At 40.4% G+C, this 18,103-nt stretch overlaps 1 protein-coding gene and 1 pseudogene across 3 annotated transcripts; one reads left to right on the forward strand and one right to left on the reverse strand.

Moving 5' to 3' along the window:
- The first annotated feature begins 6,341 nt into the window (after positions 1-6,341).
- LOC110762450 (nucleolar complex-associated protein 3-like) lies at positions 6,342-14,120 on the forward strand. 2 transcript variants are annotated; one of them, XM_021965087.2, is made up of 13 exons: positions 6,342-6,724; positions 7,239-7,408; positions 7,528-7,718; positions 7,828-8,036; positions 8,321-8,423; positions 8,997-9,160; positions 9,841-9,979; positions 10,537-10,713; positions 10,812-10,948; positions 12,032-12,349; positions 12,658-12,797; positions 12,879-12,976; positions 13,728-14,120. In XM_021965087.2, the coding sequence occupies exons 1-13, from the start codon at positions 6,558-6,560 to the stop codon at positions 13,983-13,985; spliced, it is 2,271 nt and encodes a 756-aa protein (XP_021820779.1). In that variant the 5' UTR covers positions 6,342-6,557; the 3' UTR covers positions 13,986-14,120. The 2 variants fall into 2 exon arrangements, with proteins under 2 accessions (XP_021820779.1, XP_021820780.1); XM_021965088.2 differs by lacking the exon at positions 6,342-6,724 and having other exon boundaries at positions 7,254-7,408; positions 7,494-7,718.
- A 678-nt stretch (positions 14,121-14,798) lies between these two features.
- LOC110762443 (uncharacterized) lies at positions 14,799-17,885 on the reverse strand (annotated as a pseudogene). The gene is made up of 6 exons (XR_015825784.1): positions 17,717-17,885; positions 17,538-17,627; positions 16,650-17,095; positions 16,431-16,512; positions 15,900-16,154; positions 14,799-15,796 (listed from the first exon to the last, which is right to left on the reverse strand). The product of XR_015825784.1 is annotated as an uncharacterized LOC110762443 (transcript).
- Between the last annotated feature and the right edge of the window lie 218 nt (positions 17,886-18,103).

Raw genomic sequence — 18,103 nt, forward strand, 5'->3', positions numbered from 1 at the left:
AGGTTCGCTTTAGGAGTTTGTTTACCGCCTCGACCTGGCCATTCGCCTGTGGGTGGGCTGAAGAAGAAAATCTGAGGTTAATTTTTAGGCCAGAGTAGAAGTCTCGGAACTTCGCATAGTCAAACTTCTTTCCATTATCGGTGATGATAATGTGAGGGATACCGAAACGATAGATTATATTTTTCCAGACGAAGCTCTATATCTTCGCAGCCGTGATGGTGGCTAACGGTTATGCCTTTGTCCATTTAGTAAAATAATCCACAGCCACGACCGCATGAGCGGTCTGCCTCTTTCCTTTAGGCATAGGCCCAATTAGATCTAGCCCCCACTGCGCGAATGGCCAAGGGCTGGTCATGGTGGTGAGTCGCTCGGGTGGTTGGTGAGGTATGTTTGCGAAAAATTGGCAAGGATGGCAATAGGTGGCTAGGCGCCTGGTGTCGACATTCATGGTCGGCCAAAAATATCCCCGGTGAACTGCCTTGTTTGCCATGGATTGGGCCGCGGTAAGATTGCCACATATGCCCTCGTGAATTTCCTAGAGGGCTTCGACTCCCTTCTTGGAGGTGACACACAACAATAGAGGCAAAGAGTGGCCTCGCTTGTACAATTTCTGGTTGATGGTGGTATAACGTGTGGCTTTGGCTTGGATCTGCCGAGCATGGACCTTGTCTTGGGGGAGTGAGCCATTGGTGAGGAATGCCCATATAGGGGTCATTCAGGTGGGTGCGTCGTCTATAGCCATGGTGGTGCATTCTTCGCGATTTATGGTCTTCTCGGCTAAATACTCGATGGGAATGTTTATGGTGAGCTCGGTATCGAGAGCAGAGGCAAGGCAAGCCAGTGAGTCGGCCCGGGCGTTCTCAGTGCGCGGAATCTGGGTAATGGAGTGTGAGCGGAAGTAGGAGAGGAGTTCCTTGACCTTCTGGACATAGGCGGTCATGTGCTGTTCCCGAGCCTGGTATTCATCAGTGACCTGATTAACCACAAGCTGGGAGTCACTATGGACACTGATGTGCTCAGTCCCCATCTCCTTTGCCAAACGCAAGCCTGCAAGGAGTGCCCCGTATTCCGCTTCATTATTCGACGCTCGGAATCGAAACTGTAGGGCGTATTCCACCGTGATCCCACCAGAAGATACCAAAACAAGGCCTGCACTACACCCCTGTAAGTTGGAGGCACCATAAACAAATAAGGTCCATTGTGGCCTGGTCGGGTTGGTGGGCAAGACGTTATCCGGTATGGTCGGCTCAGAGGCAGGGACTGGGTTCAAGGTCTTTGGTATGCTGGGGTTGTGTGCTGATGTTGTGAATTCTGAGATGAAGTCAGCAATGGCTTGCGCCTTCATGGCTGTGCGCGGTTGATAGGTGATATCAAATTCTCCCAGTTCTACTGACCACTTGATGAGGCATCTGGAGGTCTTGGGTTTTAATAGGACCAGGTTCAGTGGCTGATCAGTTAGGACTAGGATGGAATGGGCCTGGAAGTAGGGACGCAGCTTCCGAGTTGAGGTTATCAGGGCTAAAGTTAGTTTCTCAATTTCCAGGTATCGAGTCTCTGTATCGAGCAAAGCTTTTCTCACATAATAGATTGGGTGTTGTATTCTGTCTTAGTCTCGGGTAAGTAGAGAGCTAATTGCGGATGAGGAGATAGATAAATATAGCAATAGTGTATCCCCGACCTCGGGTTTGGATAATATCAAGGCCTGTCCCATATGTACTTTTAAACTCTCGAAAGCCGATGTGCATTTAGGTGTCCAATCGACTATCTTCTTATTCCCCTTGAGCGCCTTAAAGAAGGGAAGGCATCGATCAGTGGCTTTGGAGATGAATCGGTTCAGTGCCGCTACACGCCCTGTCAAGCTCTGGACTTCTTTCCTCATCTTGGGTTGGGCCATGCTGATAAGAGCCTGGATCTTTTCTAGGTTGGCCTCAATGCCTATGTGACTGACGAGAAAGCCCAAGAACTTGCCTGAGCCAACCCCGAATACACATTTGGCCGGGTTTAGTTTCATGCCATATGCCCTTAAGATGGCGAACGTGGCTACTAGGTCAATGACATGGTGGTCGGCTCGGATGCTTTTTACCAACATATCATCAACATAAACCTCCATACTTTTGCCTATCTAATCGGTGAACATTCCGTTGACTAGGCGTTGGTACGTTGCCCTCGCGTTTTTGAGTCCGAACGGCATGACCTGATAGCAGTACGTGCCGCGGTCGGTGATGAATGAGGTGTTTTCCTGGTTGGCCGGGTGCATACGAATTTGGTTATACCCGGAGCAGGCATCCATAAAACTTAACAACTCATGCCCGGCCGTAGCATCAACCAGCTGATCGATCCTTGGCAAGGGAAAACTGTCTTTGGGACATGCCTTGTTGAGGTTTGTGAAAAAGACACACATCCGCCATTTATCTTCCGTCTTCCAGACCATGATGGCGTTAGACAACCATCTAGGGTAATCCATTGGGCGAATGACAGCATCATAAGCCCGCCGTTTCTGCCGAACGGGGCGATGCTGTGGATCAATGCTAAGGCGGTGGGTGATGATGTCCGGGCTAACTCTGCGCATGTCCTCGTGACACTAAGTGAAGACATCTGCATGCTCTGCTAAAAAACTGACAAGCTATTGGCGAACCAGAGGTAGGAGTTGGGAACCAATCCGTATTAGCCGATCCGGGTAGTTGGGAAAAGGTGCTATGTGCTCTAGGTCTTCGACTAATTGTGGGTTGATGGGACTGATCTCTCCTCGTGGGTCAATGATAGCCGATGAGGTGGACAAGTGATCGGCTTCATGAGTTTCTACACAAAATGCCTCGTAGGTCAACTTGGTTTTTAACTTCATCGAGGAGGCGTAGCACGTCCGAGCTGACTCTTGGTCTTGATTAGGAACGCTCTCATATTGATTGACAAATTCAAGTCACCGATAGCGGGATGACCGAGAATGACGTTGTAGCAAGAAGGACACTCAGCTATGATGAAATCTGTCAAAATGCTGGCCCGCTTCTGGTGGGCTTCTGTGGACAAGGTCAAAGGCATGTGATCAAGAGGTTGTACATGCCCCCCACCGAAGGCTATGAGTGTAGGGCAACGTTAGTCGAGGAGATTCTCACTAACCCCCAACTGCCTAAAGGCATTGAGGAAAATGATGTTGACAGAATTGCCCCTGTCCAGAAATACCCGAGCTACCTCGCAATGGGCGATCTCGACTGTGATGACCAGGGGGTCGTGATGAGGGAAAGTGACTCCCGCCGCATTGCTTTGGGAAAATGCGATCGGCTCTAGTTCCAATGTGGGTCGGGTGGGCGGGTTTTCAACTGTATCCATTGCCATGATCTCGGTAGGTTCGTGCTGGTAGGCCCTTGCATATTTTTTATGGTTCTATTGGAGTTGCCAGCCACAATAGGTCTCCCCGATATGGTGGATATGTTCACCCGGGACACCCCCGGTTTGTCGTTGATCTTGGTTCGTGCGTGTGTGTCCATGGGTGCTGCTTCTCCCGTGACATATTCTTTTAATTTCCCCCCACCTTATCAGCGCTTCTATCTCTTCCTTCAATTGGTAGCAGTCATCTGTGTGGTGACCATAGTCGCGGTGGTACTTGCAATACTTGCTATCATCCCTCTTTCCGCGGTAAGGAAATCTCACCCCTTTGATTTATTCAAGGGGGTATAATTTGTATACTGGTTATGTTTTTATGGTCTGATATGATTCTTCCGAGCCAAGGATCCCAATTTTCCCTTCTTTCTTTTCGATGAGTGATCATAGGCGTAGTCGTTGGGCCTCTTATCCCTGGGCTGGTACGGTGTGTGAGCTTCCGAGGCCGACCCTACAGTGGCCTTCCTCGCTAGGTTTAACTGCTCGACGCAGGAATAGCTGGTAACTTCGCAGAGGAGGTCTATGGACGTCTTCGGGGGGTTCTTGGTGAGGGAAAAGTTAAAATCTTCTCCCTGGAGTTCGCCCATCAGAGCGTTGTGTGTTGTGGCCTCATCGCATCCCTCACAGCGTGCATATTCGTTGTTGAACCAGGTAATGTAATCCCTAAGTTTCTCGTCAGGCCATTGTCTGATCGTGGACAAGTCATTCACGGTGTATAGCCAATCAGAGATGATAATGTATCTCTCCAAAAAGACTTTCCGAAGCTCGGCGAAAGAGCTAATGGACTCCAGAACGAGTCGTTTGAACCAACTCGTGGCTGGGCCCTTGAGAGTTGTTGGGAACATGCGGCACTTGATCGCCTCATTAGCGTCGCGTCCTTCCGTGGCATAGCGGAAATTGTCCAGATGGTCATACGGGTCGATTATCCCATTATATAAGGGAATTTTTGGAGCCTTTGAATCCCCCACTACCCGAGCATGTAATAGGTCCCGGGTATATGGTAACGAGATCTCCTCCTCGGTGAACTCTAGTCTCGTGGGCATTTTAGATTTCTCGACTTGGCCGAGCCAATCCCATACGCTCTTCAACTCGCCAATGACCAAGTCTTTAAGCTTGGAGGTGATGTCGTCGACATCTTCCTCGGCTTCCTCCGAGCTGACCCGATTTTTTCCTTTGCGAATGTCTTCCACTAGGCGTTTGTTGCGCTCCCGCCAGGCCTTCTTCTCCTTCAGTATGTTTCTTGCATCGGCTACGTTCTGCCCTGGTGCCTCAGCTACCGCCGATGAGGATGTAGCTCTGCTGGTGTCTGGGGTGTTGGCCGACTCGGATTCCACCTGTTCGTGCACCTGGTTCGCCAACTCAACGTGACTTTCTTGTAATATTTCGTTTTGCGCATGAAGGCTGTTGCTGAGATTCTGTACGTCCTTGACGCCCTTCAAGATCCAGTTCATCTTCTCCTCTAGGGCCCTCAGATGACCCGATCTCAACTTCTCTCTCCTTCACCTCTGGGCATTTCTCCCAACTGCGCTTGAGGAGGCCTTCTTCCTGAGGTGTTGATTTCTCAGCATGGCTTGGTTTCGCTCGTGTTGGTGCTCAGATGGATGAGGGAATGCAACTTCTGTTCGTATCCCACAGACGATGCCAAATATAAACCTCGTATCTTTCTCATATAGATAATTAGTGCTTAGGCTGGGGCCTGAGCACGTATCTAATCTTGTGGTAGAGCTATCTCTGGGAGAAGATCTGCACAATTGGAACACTATCAGAATAAGAGCAAACTAGGGGTGATCCCAGTTGAACCCCTCTCCGATGATTAAGTCTGAAACTGGTTGAGCTAAGGAGAATGGATGTAGGGTTTTCACAATGAGAGTATTTATTACCTTTGTCCAAAGATTGATGAGGGGTATTTATAGGGGGAAGATAGTGATCATGATATTTAGTGAAAGAGATCTTTATCCTCTGGATTGTGTTACATTTAATGTTCTGCCTCTGATCATCCTACTTCCTTAACAGGGATTAGGATGGTGAAGTGACAGGCAACAAGGATGGGAGGTGTATTAAATATTCTCTCTCCATCACTAGCCTGTCCACTTGGAGATCGAAGGGTACGACGACCTCTGGCTAAAGACGGGATGTGCATCAATCGACCTTTCCCCCCTGCCAAGTTGTTTCATTAATGCCCTACTAGTTTGGGATAGAGAGCCACAGTGATTGGGTCGGTGACTACTGGTCCAGCCCCTGTTCCGTCATACCTTTCTCCGAGAAGTTTGTTTGTTGATGCCGAGGGGTATGAGATGTGGTCGGGTCGGTACGTAAGTGACCTAGCCTGCTACGATCACGTGGTGTTTTATAATAGGCTCGGCTCGTAGTGATGGTATGAGCTATCAACAAAATTCAATTCAATAAAAACTTCAATTCATTTCTTCAAAAGAAACGAACCCAAATACCGAAAACAATTTCAAATCCAAATAACACAACAATAAAAAATTCGATTAAACGCAGAAAATAAAACCCTAACCGAATCCAAGCAAGGCCCTTAAACATGAAATCCCATTACACAAACAAAATCAAAACCAAAATCCCAATTAATCCCTAGCTACCCATAACAGCATAAACACAAAAACCCATACCGCCAATGTTCAACTTGAAATTAGAATGGGAATACTTGCTGAAAATGCAAGACCCAAGTGGTTTAATTTGATTTCTGAACTTGCATATCGATTTTCGAGCAAATAACCTCATAATTTATTCCGGTAATTCTACTTTCTCTCTTTCAACCTCTCGTTGATAAGAATGGTGGCTTGGGTTCGTCGGAATTCAAATCGAAGAGAGAGACGGGGAAGAGACAGAAAGGGAAGAGAGGGAGGTGAAAGAGACAAAAAGGGAAGAGGCAGAGAGAGAGTTGGGTTGGGGCGAAATGGAAATTGGACGCACGCACGCATCATGTGCATATTAATTGACGGAATTCATAAATTGGATTTGATTTGACCTAAAGTATAATGACGACAATTTTCGACCCCAGTGACAAAAATGTAATTACCCCTTTTTTCAAACAACACCCAGCCGAGAACCGTTTCTTTTCTTCTTCAGCTTCTCTATCTCTGTCTAAAACCCTACCAACAACCACAAAACCCTAACGACATAATCGACCAGAAGCAGGCAACTAGGGTTTTACGTACAGAATGGTGGCAAAGTGGAAGCAAAAGCAGAGGATCATTCTACCTCCTGAGCTCCCACCGGAGGTCTCGGAGGACGAAATTGAAGTCTCGGACGAGGACAGGGATTTTGTCGATCAAAACCGAGAATTCGCTGGCTTTCTCACCACCTTAGACACCCAGTCCATCACCAAGTTTGTTCCTTTATTTTATTTCGTGCTTTTGAATTTTTTTTTAAAATTTAATACTTACATACCTCTGAATTTTCATTGGTTGGGCCTAAGTTTTCATTTTAATGTCATTTTTGTATTCATAGAATCGGAGGAGGTGTTTTTTTAATTAGTCAATAGGGTGAGTGATATTTTTGTTTTGTTTCTAAATTTTAGGAAATTAGTAATAACCATGAGAATTTGGCAACTTTTTGGCACACAAATTATAGCCCAAATGAATTTGGTTCTTACATCGCTTCTGTGAAATGTAACTTTGTAATTGTAGCATATTTAGATATTTTGGAATGGGTTTTAACTTGCAACTTGGATGGTTGAAGAAAAATGAAATTTATGAGTTGCAAATTACGCCAGTAATTTTGTATGTGGCAGTAAAGGCATCAATTTTGTGGTTCATCAACAATCTGTTGATTCTTCTATCTTGATTTCTAATTTTGTTTTTGTTGTAATACATTTAATCTATATTTATATTTAAACAAAGGCATGTTACCCGCGTTGCTGATGTAAAAGAGGATGCTTTGGAAGCTTTGTATGAAAAGCGCTTAAAAAGAAAATCCTTGCAAAAAGAAAAAGAGGATCCTGGGATTCAAGTTGATCGTGTAGATGCTCTTCCTGTTAAAACCTTAGATGGACAACTCTACTATCGAACAGGTTCCTCATTTTTATTTTATTTTTTTCTAGTTTGGATAATGGTAATTGGGGGAGTTGACTTTGGAAGGTTTTTGGATGTACACAGAGTGTGCATATTTTAAATTCGTGTGATGACACAGCAACGAAGGCATCAAAAGCATCTGAAAACGATCCCACTGAAGAGGAAGCAAGTGGTGCTGCAGATAAAAGCATAGTTAAGCTGACAAAGGCTGAAAGGAGGGCAAAGCTTAAGAAAAGTAAGAAAGAGGCTAAGAAACAAGGAAAGGAGGCCGAACCCGAAGTCGAACAAACTCCACAAGAAGCAGTGCTGGTATCATCTGATTGGACTAGTTATTCTTCTGTTTTGCTTTTGAGTTTTAGTATACTGTATTGTCTATGTATCATATAAAGTACTTATTTATTTATTTATTTTTGGTTAGGCTGAGGTTAAAGAAGATCTTACAGCTGAAGAAGCCTTTGAAAGTAAGAAGAACAAACTTGCAGAGCTGGGAATCGCTCTGCTTGCTGATCCAACTTCCAATACAAAATCTCTGAAGGAGATATTACAGATCTGTAAAGATAATAATCATGCCATTGTCAAACTTGGGCTCCTATCTCTGTTGGCTGTTTTTAAAGACCTTATTCCTGGGTATGACCACTGTTCTGTTCCATGATGTCTACTGTTTTTTTATTAATTCTCACTGGAAGAATACACTGAGCACATATAAATATGTGCTAAATATTTCAAATTAAGAATAAACATTGGTATTATATAATTTAGGCTGTTGAGGTGTTGGATGGCCTGTGTCTGTGTTGACACATTAAATTTATGTCCTTGCCCACAAACCATTGTGCATGTTTACTCGTGATCAACATTGTTTTTCTGTCTGCATTCCAGTATTGGAATATGACTCTTATATGAATGATTTGCAGATATCGGATTAGGCTTCCTACTGAGAAGGAGCTAGAAATGAAGGTCTCAAAGGATGTTAAGAAAATGCGGTTTTATGAATCAACACTGCTATCTGTATACAAGGTAGGCAATATTTTCTATGCCTGGTTACTTGTGATGATTTTTGTTTCTTACTTCTAATTTCTGATGGATCTGCTACACCTTGAACAAAATAAATTATTAGTTAGTTTTATTAACCTAGTGCAACTTGATTTTGAATCATGCCAATTGCCATTTGTAAATTTGTTTCTTTTTCGTAGTGGTCATTTTGTATTGTTTAGATTTTGGGGATGTGAAGTTTGTTTTGTCTGGGTCATGGGACCAATCATTGAATGTACACTGGGTTTATTCATTGTTTAAAAAATATCTAAAGACATGTAAAACATAGTTGATTTGTGTAAATTTGAAGAACAATTATGTTTTGAAGAGTGGTAGACAACAATCTAGGAACTGATGGAATTGATGATTTGAACGGGGTGGTAGAAGAAAGATGTATGGAATTAATGATTGGAACATATGTATGACCAGTTCTTGTGACAGTTGTTGTAGCAGGTTTAGGGATCTTACCCGCCTATTCATGGTATATTAATATTTCAGTTAACTTGTGTGGTTGTCCTTATAAGTCATGTTATATTTTTCTTTTATGCACATTCTCAGGCATACCTGCAGAAGTTGGCAGCATTAGAAAAGCAGTCCTCATTTCAGCATGTGGCATTTCGCTGTATCTGTACATTGCTTGATGCAGCTCCCCACTTCAACTACCGGGAGAGCTTGTTAGGTGTTGTCATCAGAAACATAGGCTCCCCAGATGATGTTATAAGGTTTTGCTCTATCTTTAGTTTTTGTTCCCTAATGTATCATTTTGGTAAGTTGTCTTACAAGGTGTCTTTGAAGGTCAGGATGACGCAAGAATTTGTAAAATGATTGTATCTTCAAGTCGGAGTACACAGTTTAACTCTAAATATGAGCATTAGCCAGCATTTATTCTACTTTAGGATTGAGCAAAACATTCAGGTCGAAATATTGTTCTTTGTTTAGATTTTCAATTTAAACTTTTATCTGACAAAGGAAAAATATTCTAAACTTGGTTAAGGACTGGTGATGTTTCTGGCTGCAGACTGCATGGGTGTTAAAACACCCTCTTTTGCTTAGAAACAGTTCAACATTGCCAAGGTGTTGACCTTTTTTGTCAAAAAAATTACACATGGTTGTTATTTTCATAATTATTTTTAAGAATATTGTTCTCACATAAAGATATGTTTAAATGCGAACAGATATCTATATAAATATAAAAAAATTGCAGATGTATTGATGTGTCATCGTTTTTGGGATGAAGTTGACATAACATGTTGTTCATGTCCATGTCCCATGTGTAACACGTCTCTCATATCTGTGTTGATACATGTCACTTTCTCGGTTTATTGACATGATAATTGTGTCCATGATCATAGCCAATGTTTTCTTTTACTATTTCATCCAACTATGAACTACTTCTTAACAGGAAACTATGCTGTTCTACCATCAAGTCTCTGTTTACAAATGAGGGAAAACACGGTGGTGAAGCAACTGTGGAGGCTGTTCGATTAATTGCAGATCATGTGAAAGCTCATAATTGCCAATTACACCCTGACTCTGTGGAGGCATGAGATTACTTATCTATTTGTTATTTATGTTGTTTTAACCAATTTTTGTGCCGATCAACTCAATACTGAACCATTTTGCCTAACCATATATACTAGGAGAAAATAAGACCAGTTCTCTATATCTCTCTGCCAAAAAAAAATTATTGATCAAATGCTGTAGTTTTATAGGGATACAATCAGGGTTATATTGAGTTAAGATAAAGGTTTTATTTCCTTATGTCCTTCATCTACCGTTGGACTCCATGCTCAGCCAACTAGATGGCAGATTTTTTGAGTTTTGTTTAAAAGGAGCTTTACTGGTACAGAAATGTAGATGGATTAGCTTTTCTCTTGTAATTTTGCTGCAATGCATAATGCATATTGTCAGTTGAAAGTACATATGTTACCGTAACTTGTGTCATACACAGGTTCACATAATCAAATGATTGTTGATAGGAAATTGTTGCTTTTCTGCCTAGTAATCTACAAATAGTGGGAAGATGAATTTCGTGTTGGAATCATATCATGTGGATTTTGTTTATCCTCCATGCTTATTATTGTTAGTACTTCTGCAGGTTTTCTTGTCTCTGTCATTTGATGAGGATCTTGGGAGAGCTGCAAGAAATGATGAGAAACATAAACCCCAAAGCAAGAAGAGTAAGAAGAAAAAGCATTATGAGGAGGCACGTCAATTGAAGGAAAATGACAAAAAAAGGAGTAGGCAAGAGTTATTGACGAAGACAAGAGAGGAGGTGTTTTTTCTGTTTTGCAAAATCCATTGACTTCTTGATCTTGCTTGTTTCAGTGGTTTTTCCTCTCAACCTATTGAATTTTGTAATGCTATCCACAGGTTGCTGCTGATTACAAGGCGGTTGCTTTTACCCCAGATGTTATGGAGCGGAGAGGAATGCAGACAGAGGCACTTTCTGCTGTATTTGAAACATATTTTCGCATATTGAAACATACGATGCACTCATCAACTTCCAGGTTTGTTTGCGCATCATGTTTCTGATAACTTTAGATCTGTGATTTCCTATGAATTTGCTTTAGCTTAAAAGACAAACTAAAGCAAGAAAGAGCAGATTGCTCAGTGTAGTCTGTACAAATAATTTTAATTTTTTTAAATATAAGATTTCAAGTTTGTAAACTAAGCATATACATTAGCATACATGAGTTTTCTGCATCCAAAGGTGAGCATACATGAGTTTTAAGACTTGAGAGATGACTGATCGCATGGTATCAGGAAAAACTGGCTTCTCTGTCTACGGGCACTATGGAGCACACATGTTTATTTTTTCTGTAAATACAGTGTGTGATACTGGTAAATGGATGCATTGTGGAAGAAACTCCTTGTAGAAGTGAATTTTCACATTTTGAATCATTGAAGACCAAAAGGATTTGTAAATTTTTCTGATTGGAAACTAGCTTTTTTTAAGTACAAGAAAAAAGATGGAGAATATGTCCATCTTGGCATAAAAAACTACCAAGTGCCTAACAAGAAATAATTTACATTTAGCTCAAAACTCCTTCCCAATCAGATCACCATAAAGAGAATGTACCTTAAGTGCTCAAATAAACCCATAAAGAACATAGGCATCTGATTCTGTCCTTCAAAAAATTCACGTAAGCTACGTTGTCATTAAATGTTGCTGTATTGTGAAACAGTACATTTATTGTGTAATTTTCTTATTTTTCGACCATATTTCTATAATTTGCTATCTTTTACCTTTTGATATTTTGACAGTTCATTCATAATGTTGATAAATGCATAAACATGAATGATCTTCTGAGTGATATTGTAAATGGCATAAGCTTGGATAAGCTTGTTTATGAATACCCTGGATGCATGCGCTTTGCTTCGAGGAACTAGGTATCCAAAAGCAGTAAATGGCTACTTTGAGAGTGGTGATTGAAATGGGAGATATGTTCAGTTTTGAAGTCTCTCATAGATATGCTTGATGGAAAGTGGAAAGCATTTATAATTTGTTCTTTGGGTAGTTTATGGATTTGCAATTCCTCTTTATTCCAGATTTCAAATGTATTGAATAATTCCTGTGATTCTCCATTCAGATCTGAAGCAAATGCTAGTTTATCTACTGGTGCATCTGAGCCCCACCCTTTACTTGCTCCGTGTCTGAAAGGATTAGGAAAATTCTCGCATCTAATTGACATGGATTTCATGGGGGATCTTATAAACTATCTGAAAAAGCTTGCTTCTGGTGGTAGCGATTCTGAGAATACTTCAAAATGTTTGACTGTATCTGAGCGCTTCCGTTGCAGCATTGTTGCATTTACAGTGATGAAGAGCAACCTTGATGCCTTAAATGTTGATCTACAGGACTTCTTCGTCCAGCTTTACAATATTATACTTGAATATAGGCCTGGAAGGTTTGCACCAAACTTTTTAATGCCAAAATTTGGTGTTAAAACATTTATCTTCCTTCTGTGGCATCTAGTTGGTATCTTCATGCATTTTAGATGAAGTAAATAACATCCTCAAATTCCTATACCCATATGTACTGGAACTTAATTTGCATCTTTCTATTAAGAATATTTGTTGTGATAAGCTTATTTCCTGCAATGGTGTATTGATTTTTCCTGTCACCTTAGACACTAGTATAAGTGCATGCTTTCTAGGAGGGTTCAACTTATGACTTACCTAAAAAATTTACCTACTGGTTGTGTTCGTGGAACAGAGATCAGGGCGAAGTATTAGCTGAAGCTCTGAAGATGATGCTGTGTGAAGATAGACAACATGACATGCAGAAGGCTGCTGCATTTGTAAAGCGTTTGGCCACATTCTCATTATGTTCCGGATCCGCAGAGTCCATGGCTGGTATGTTATTGTTTAGAAACAAAGCTATCAATATCTTGTTATGGATTTCTTATTCCTGTTCCCCATGTGAATCTTTTGCAGCTTTGGTTACTTTAAAGCATCTTCTTTTGAAGAATGTCAAGTGCCGGAATCTGTTAGAAAATGATGCTGGAGGTGGCTCAGTGTCAGGTTCTGTCGCTGTAAGTTCTCATGCCAACATCTGCTTCATGATATTTAATGAATTGGAGCCTGCGACCAGCATGTATTTCTGAAAATAAATTTCCGAAAACACAAGTTCTTTTCATTTTGATTATCATGTGAAGGAATTAGATTTATCTAAATTCTGATCTACAGCTCTGGAGTTGGCAAAACTGTAGAATTATCTTTTATCTAAATTCTAATCCACGGTAGAGGCCAAAACTATCATTTTGGAGTCCTTTAATTTCCCTCAAGGATGCCTCAATAATTCCCCATGAACCCATGATACCACTGATAAAGTTTTACTCACTTTGTCTGTGGGGCCTTTAGTCTCCCATATTGAAGTTAGACAATGGTCCTCTCTTCAGAATCTGAAGTCCATCTATTAATGTAGTATAAAAGACTCATCCAGTTGAATGCACTAGTTAATTTGTCAAGCAGGAGGGGAAAAGAAAAAACAAAGAATAAAAGGAAGAAAGACCTTACACCTAAACTTGCACAAACGCATGCAATAGTTCAAATGATGCCAGTGCATTATTCACTTTGTGCAGAATGCTATGTAATATAAAAATGAGAAATGTCTATCATGCGTGTTCATTCAGCAAGTAATAAGTGATTTTATATAATTATTTTTGTAGTTTATATGTAATTTGGGTTTGGTACATTTGGCATCATTACGTGCTTACACTCGTTATAATGATGAATCTAACACCCGCTCCCCTCTCTCTCTTTTCTCTCCCACCTGATGCACAGAAATATCACCCATATGCTTCGGACCCCAATTTAAGTGGTGCTCTTGCTTCAGTCCTTTGGGAACTCAATCTTCTAACCCAGCATTATCATCCAGCTGTCTCAAGTATGGCTTCAAGTATATCTAGCATGAACGCTGCTACTAACCAGGTTTATCTCTCAACCATTTCTCCTCAACAAGCTTTCACGGACTTTTCCTTGGAGAGGCCAGAGTCTTTCAAGCCACCGAGTGAAGTGACCCTTCTGTATCAGCTGGGATAGAACCTTCTGTATCAACAAAAGGAAAAGAGGAAGTGACCCTTCTGTATCAGCTGTGATAGAACCTTCTGCAGATACAACTTCAATTGATGAAGATGATGTGAGAAAGAAACTTTCTGCACATTTTATGATTCTTCGTGACATTAAGAAGAATCAGAGATTAAGGACTGAGCTAGATGACACTACATCATCCATACAACTATATGAAGAGTATAACCAGCAAAAGAAAAAGGCTAAAAAGCCGAAAACGAAGAAAAGTAAAAGTTTGTTGACTGATCAAGTAACATTCTTGGTCTTGCAAGTTCTGTAGAAAATTTAGTGAATTTGTTCAGTTGAACTCCAACTCCTCTTATACCCTCACAGAAAAAGAAAAAAAGAAAATTTGAAGAGGGAAAAGTGAAACGGGTCAGGAGAAATTTTGATTGTAACAGTGTTGATCTCTGTCAGCCTTCCATTTCGGATTCAGCTGTAAAATTTTGCTCATTCTAAAGAATACTTTTTTCATTATATTCTTCGATAAAGCGTGCATCTTTGTATCACATGTGGAATTTGTGTCTAGCCCATCATTTAGCTCCTAAAGGCTCGTTTGGGAGTGATTCTGGATAGGCCAGAATCACTTATGGGGAGAAGCACGTCCTATGTGCTTTTACATAAAATCACTTTAAGTGATTAAGCTATTCGTAAAGCAACAGCTCATATCAAAGCTTAAATAGTCCGTAGACTCCTTACTTAGCTCATTGGATGCAACACATTGGCTTGTAAAGCAACAGCTCATATCATTGGCTTATATTTATGGTGTTCCAAAGAATGATGGTTTTTAAGGGAAAACAAGCACTTGGTGGTTTTATTACCCTTGCACCCCACCCTCCCTTTTCAGCTTATAAACTTAGCATGTGCCACGTGCTAAAACACTATTAGCTGGTTATATATCTACAATCCTTACTCATTCCAAGTTTCCATGCCCAAGGAAATTAGATTGAAAGCACAGAACAGCTAGCTCTTGCAAAAACTGGTTTTGCTTAATTTGAAGCTCACTGGCAAATATGGAGACCAGTTTGAAGAAACGAGATTCTCAAGCAACATATGAAGAGATTGATGAAGAAATCCACAAGACGCAAAATCTCCTCCAAGGCAGATACTGATTATGCCTATTCCTTCAATAGTAACCTGTTTGAGAAAAACAAAGCTACAGTGATTTAATGTACATCTACTGAAGCAAAACAAAACTGATTCAAGATTCACTGCATTTTATGCTCAGTACGTGGAGAAAAATGTATATTACCTGGTGTAGCAAGCATAGCTGTGTCCTGAAAGAAGTTTACACTAACATCTTCAGCTTCATTGTCAGGATGTATGCCCGAAGATTTATGTTCAGTTGGAAGTTCCCATACTTCATGAGATAAAAACTCATGCAAAATTCTACCAATACAGTCAATCAAGTGACTCCTTAAACCCTCATCTTGTAAAACTTTCCAACTAGATTCACAAAACATGGAAGATTCGATTTCAAAAGGTTGGCCATCAACAAACCCTGCACCAGATTCCCGAACCTCTTTCCTTCTTTTTCTTGAGTTCGGAAATATCCTTGTGAAAAAATCAGTGGCTTGATCGGATATACCAAATATCATCTCATTCAGAATACATACATACAGCAGTGCTTGCCTGGCGCAGTAACTGTCCTGAACCAGTTCTATTATACCATGAATGCCAACTTGCTTTGTTATAATCCTTCATACTAATCTCTGAAACTAATTTACGCAAGCAACCCAGTGGAATTTCTGTAATGAGTGACAGATGCTGCCCATATTTTATATCTAGCAAGGAAGGAAACATGAAAAACCTGATGTCAGTACAGAGCAATGACGATGTAAGTTGAAAGTCGAGACCAAACAATTCAATGTAAAGAGCTGAAATTACCTGCCATCAAGGATAAACTTACAAGTTTAAGAATTCCTGAAAGAGCTTCGTATAGTTTTCGACTTCCAATGTGAAAAAACCAAGAAGGCATGTGCAGAAGCTCATAATTCTTCTGTGCATCATTTGATGCGTATGGTATACCTTTCTCCTGAATGCCTTTTATCTTTGAATTTTGAGGAACAGCAGCCATGATTGTCAGGCAATCGCTGGTAATGTTAGTTCCAGCTTTCAACTCAGATAGAGAGTCAAGGTATCCTACTGAGGATGACCTCGATTAAAGAAGCTTATCAAGACAACCAGCAAATATCGAATTCTGACTCATACAAACAGAAAAAAATGTCCAGGAAACGAGTAGCTGTTACCTAGGCTGGCATTCCCAAGGAAAATAATGTCATAGGCAAGAATAAAGAACTTCAAACTGAAACTGTAAGGACTATGACAAAAAAATGCATGTCAGATTTACATACGATAATGCAATGAGAGCAAAAAGGAATCATAAGCACAAAAACACAAAAATAATTTTCAGCAAACCAGAAGCATTTGTCTTTGACAACCGTCCTCGTGTGGAAGCCAGGAGCCCTTGCCTCACTGTTTTTGCTGGATGAATGCAAATCTAACAAATAATTGAAGGATTTACTAATAGAATAAAAGCACTAAAATTTCAGAAAGAAAAACATTGCAAGATTGGAAATGATGTAAGTAGCCTATGTACAATAATTAACTAGAAGCAACTGAAACGAAAGAACGCACATGTCGAAAAGTTGCACCCAAAAGTTTATCCACATGCATTGAAGTTTTCTCAATCCAATCATTAGTACGATCCACATGCAAAGATCTATCACCTTTGCCAGAACCAGTTTTCTTCTCAGATTGGGAAGTAGTTGGAATCACTTTATTACTTGAATCTTCCATTACCATTTTACTTGGACCATGTGCTCAGGCAACTTACGGAGCTCATCCATTAAAGATCGTGTATATTCATACTTTTTTGAATTGAACTCAGAAGTAACCGTTACGGACATATCAAGTCTAGATAAATTAGCATCATCCTAAACTATCATCAGATACTCAGCCAAACCTCGAACTGCTTGATCATTTGCATCCCCACTGGTCATTGTTTTCGAGGCATGCAGAACTTTGGCAAATTGACTATCAACACCAGGTAAAAAGAAGGCTAATGCATCCACAGTCCCAACCTGTAGGGAAAAAATGTTCTGAATCAAACTTACCCAAAGGTACTGACTTGTAAGATTGCAATTTGCAGTGAAGGATGTTATCATACCTAAAAAAATTCTGAACCTAAATAAACAACTGGTTGTAATGCTTGAGACTAGCAAAAATAAATAAATGAAACAAAATGTGATATTTCTACCATTCAAAGTCGATGTTGTAAACAAACTCTAAAATAAAAGATCAGGAAAATAAAGTATTTAAAATGAAATACATGGCCAAGTATAGTTCGTTTTTTATTAAGCACACCAGTTGGTTCATAAAGTGTCAAACAAAGTATTTAAGCTTTTTTAAAGTATGAGCACAATGTGAAATGAAGAGGGGGCAGAAACAGAGAAACGCAAATTCAAATTTATAAATTAACCAAAGCTACAAATAGTTAGAACCTACATGAAATCACAAGATTACCTTAGCAACAAGCACACGCAGGGTCATAAAGGCCTCAATACGAAGCCTTGCACTACCTAGATGTCCTCGTGCAGCCTCAGTATCTGCAGCCTTTTCATAAAACCACAAAGGAATAAATAAAATATGAAAACTTCAAATGATACAGGATAATCAACTGTTACACAAACAATTTAACATACATTGAGAAGAAGAGACAGCCAGTGTCCAACAGCTGCTTACAGCTGCACAAGCAGCTTGTGATTGTAGAAAAGCAAGTAAACATTCATCTGCTTCTGAATCGTACTTTGAAGATCTACTGAGTGGAGCTTTTTTTATCAATAATAGCCAAAATTTAACCCCCAAATTCATAAATGTCAGTTTTTATTAAAACTTTCAAATATAGCCAAAAACCCACGTAAATAGACGAAAATGCCCTCAAAATTTAAATAACCTAAAAACATAGTTTATCTCCATGAGGACCATATCAATTTTTATTCGATGTGTCTTCTCTGCTTCACAAGCTTATATTGCCATCTTGCTTATAAACTTAATTCATGTTGAGATTCATGATGGGAAGAGTGACAGAG

The sequence above is a fragment of the Prunus avium genome, chromosome 7 (genome assembly GCF_965620075.1).
Source record: "Prunus avium chromosome 7, drPruAviu1.hap1.1, whole genome shotgun sequence".
NCBI lineage: Eukaryota > Viridiplantae > Streptophyta > Magnoliopsida > Rosales > Rosaceae > Prunus > Prunus avium.

What these genes read in the sequence shown, in the direction of transcription:
- LOC110762450 (XM_021965087.2), top strand. Translation starts at nt 6,558, where the DNA reads ATGGTGGCAAAGTGGAAGCAAAAGCAGAGGATCATTCTACCTCCTGAG. An exon ending in ACAACTCTACTATCGAACAG is followed by an intron (nt 7,409 to 7,527) that starts GTTCCTCATTTT and finishes GTGATGACACAG; the next exon opens with CAACGAAGGCATCAAAAGCA. An exon ending in ATGCACTCATCAACTTCCAG is followed by an intron (nt 10,949 to 12,031) that starts GTTTGTTTGCGC and finishes TTCTCCATTCAG; the next exon opens with ATCTGAAGCAAATGCTAGTT.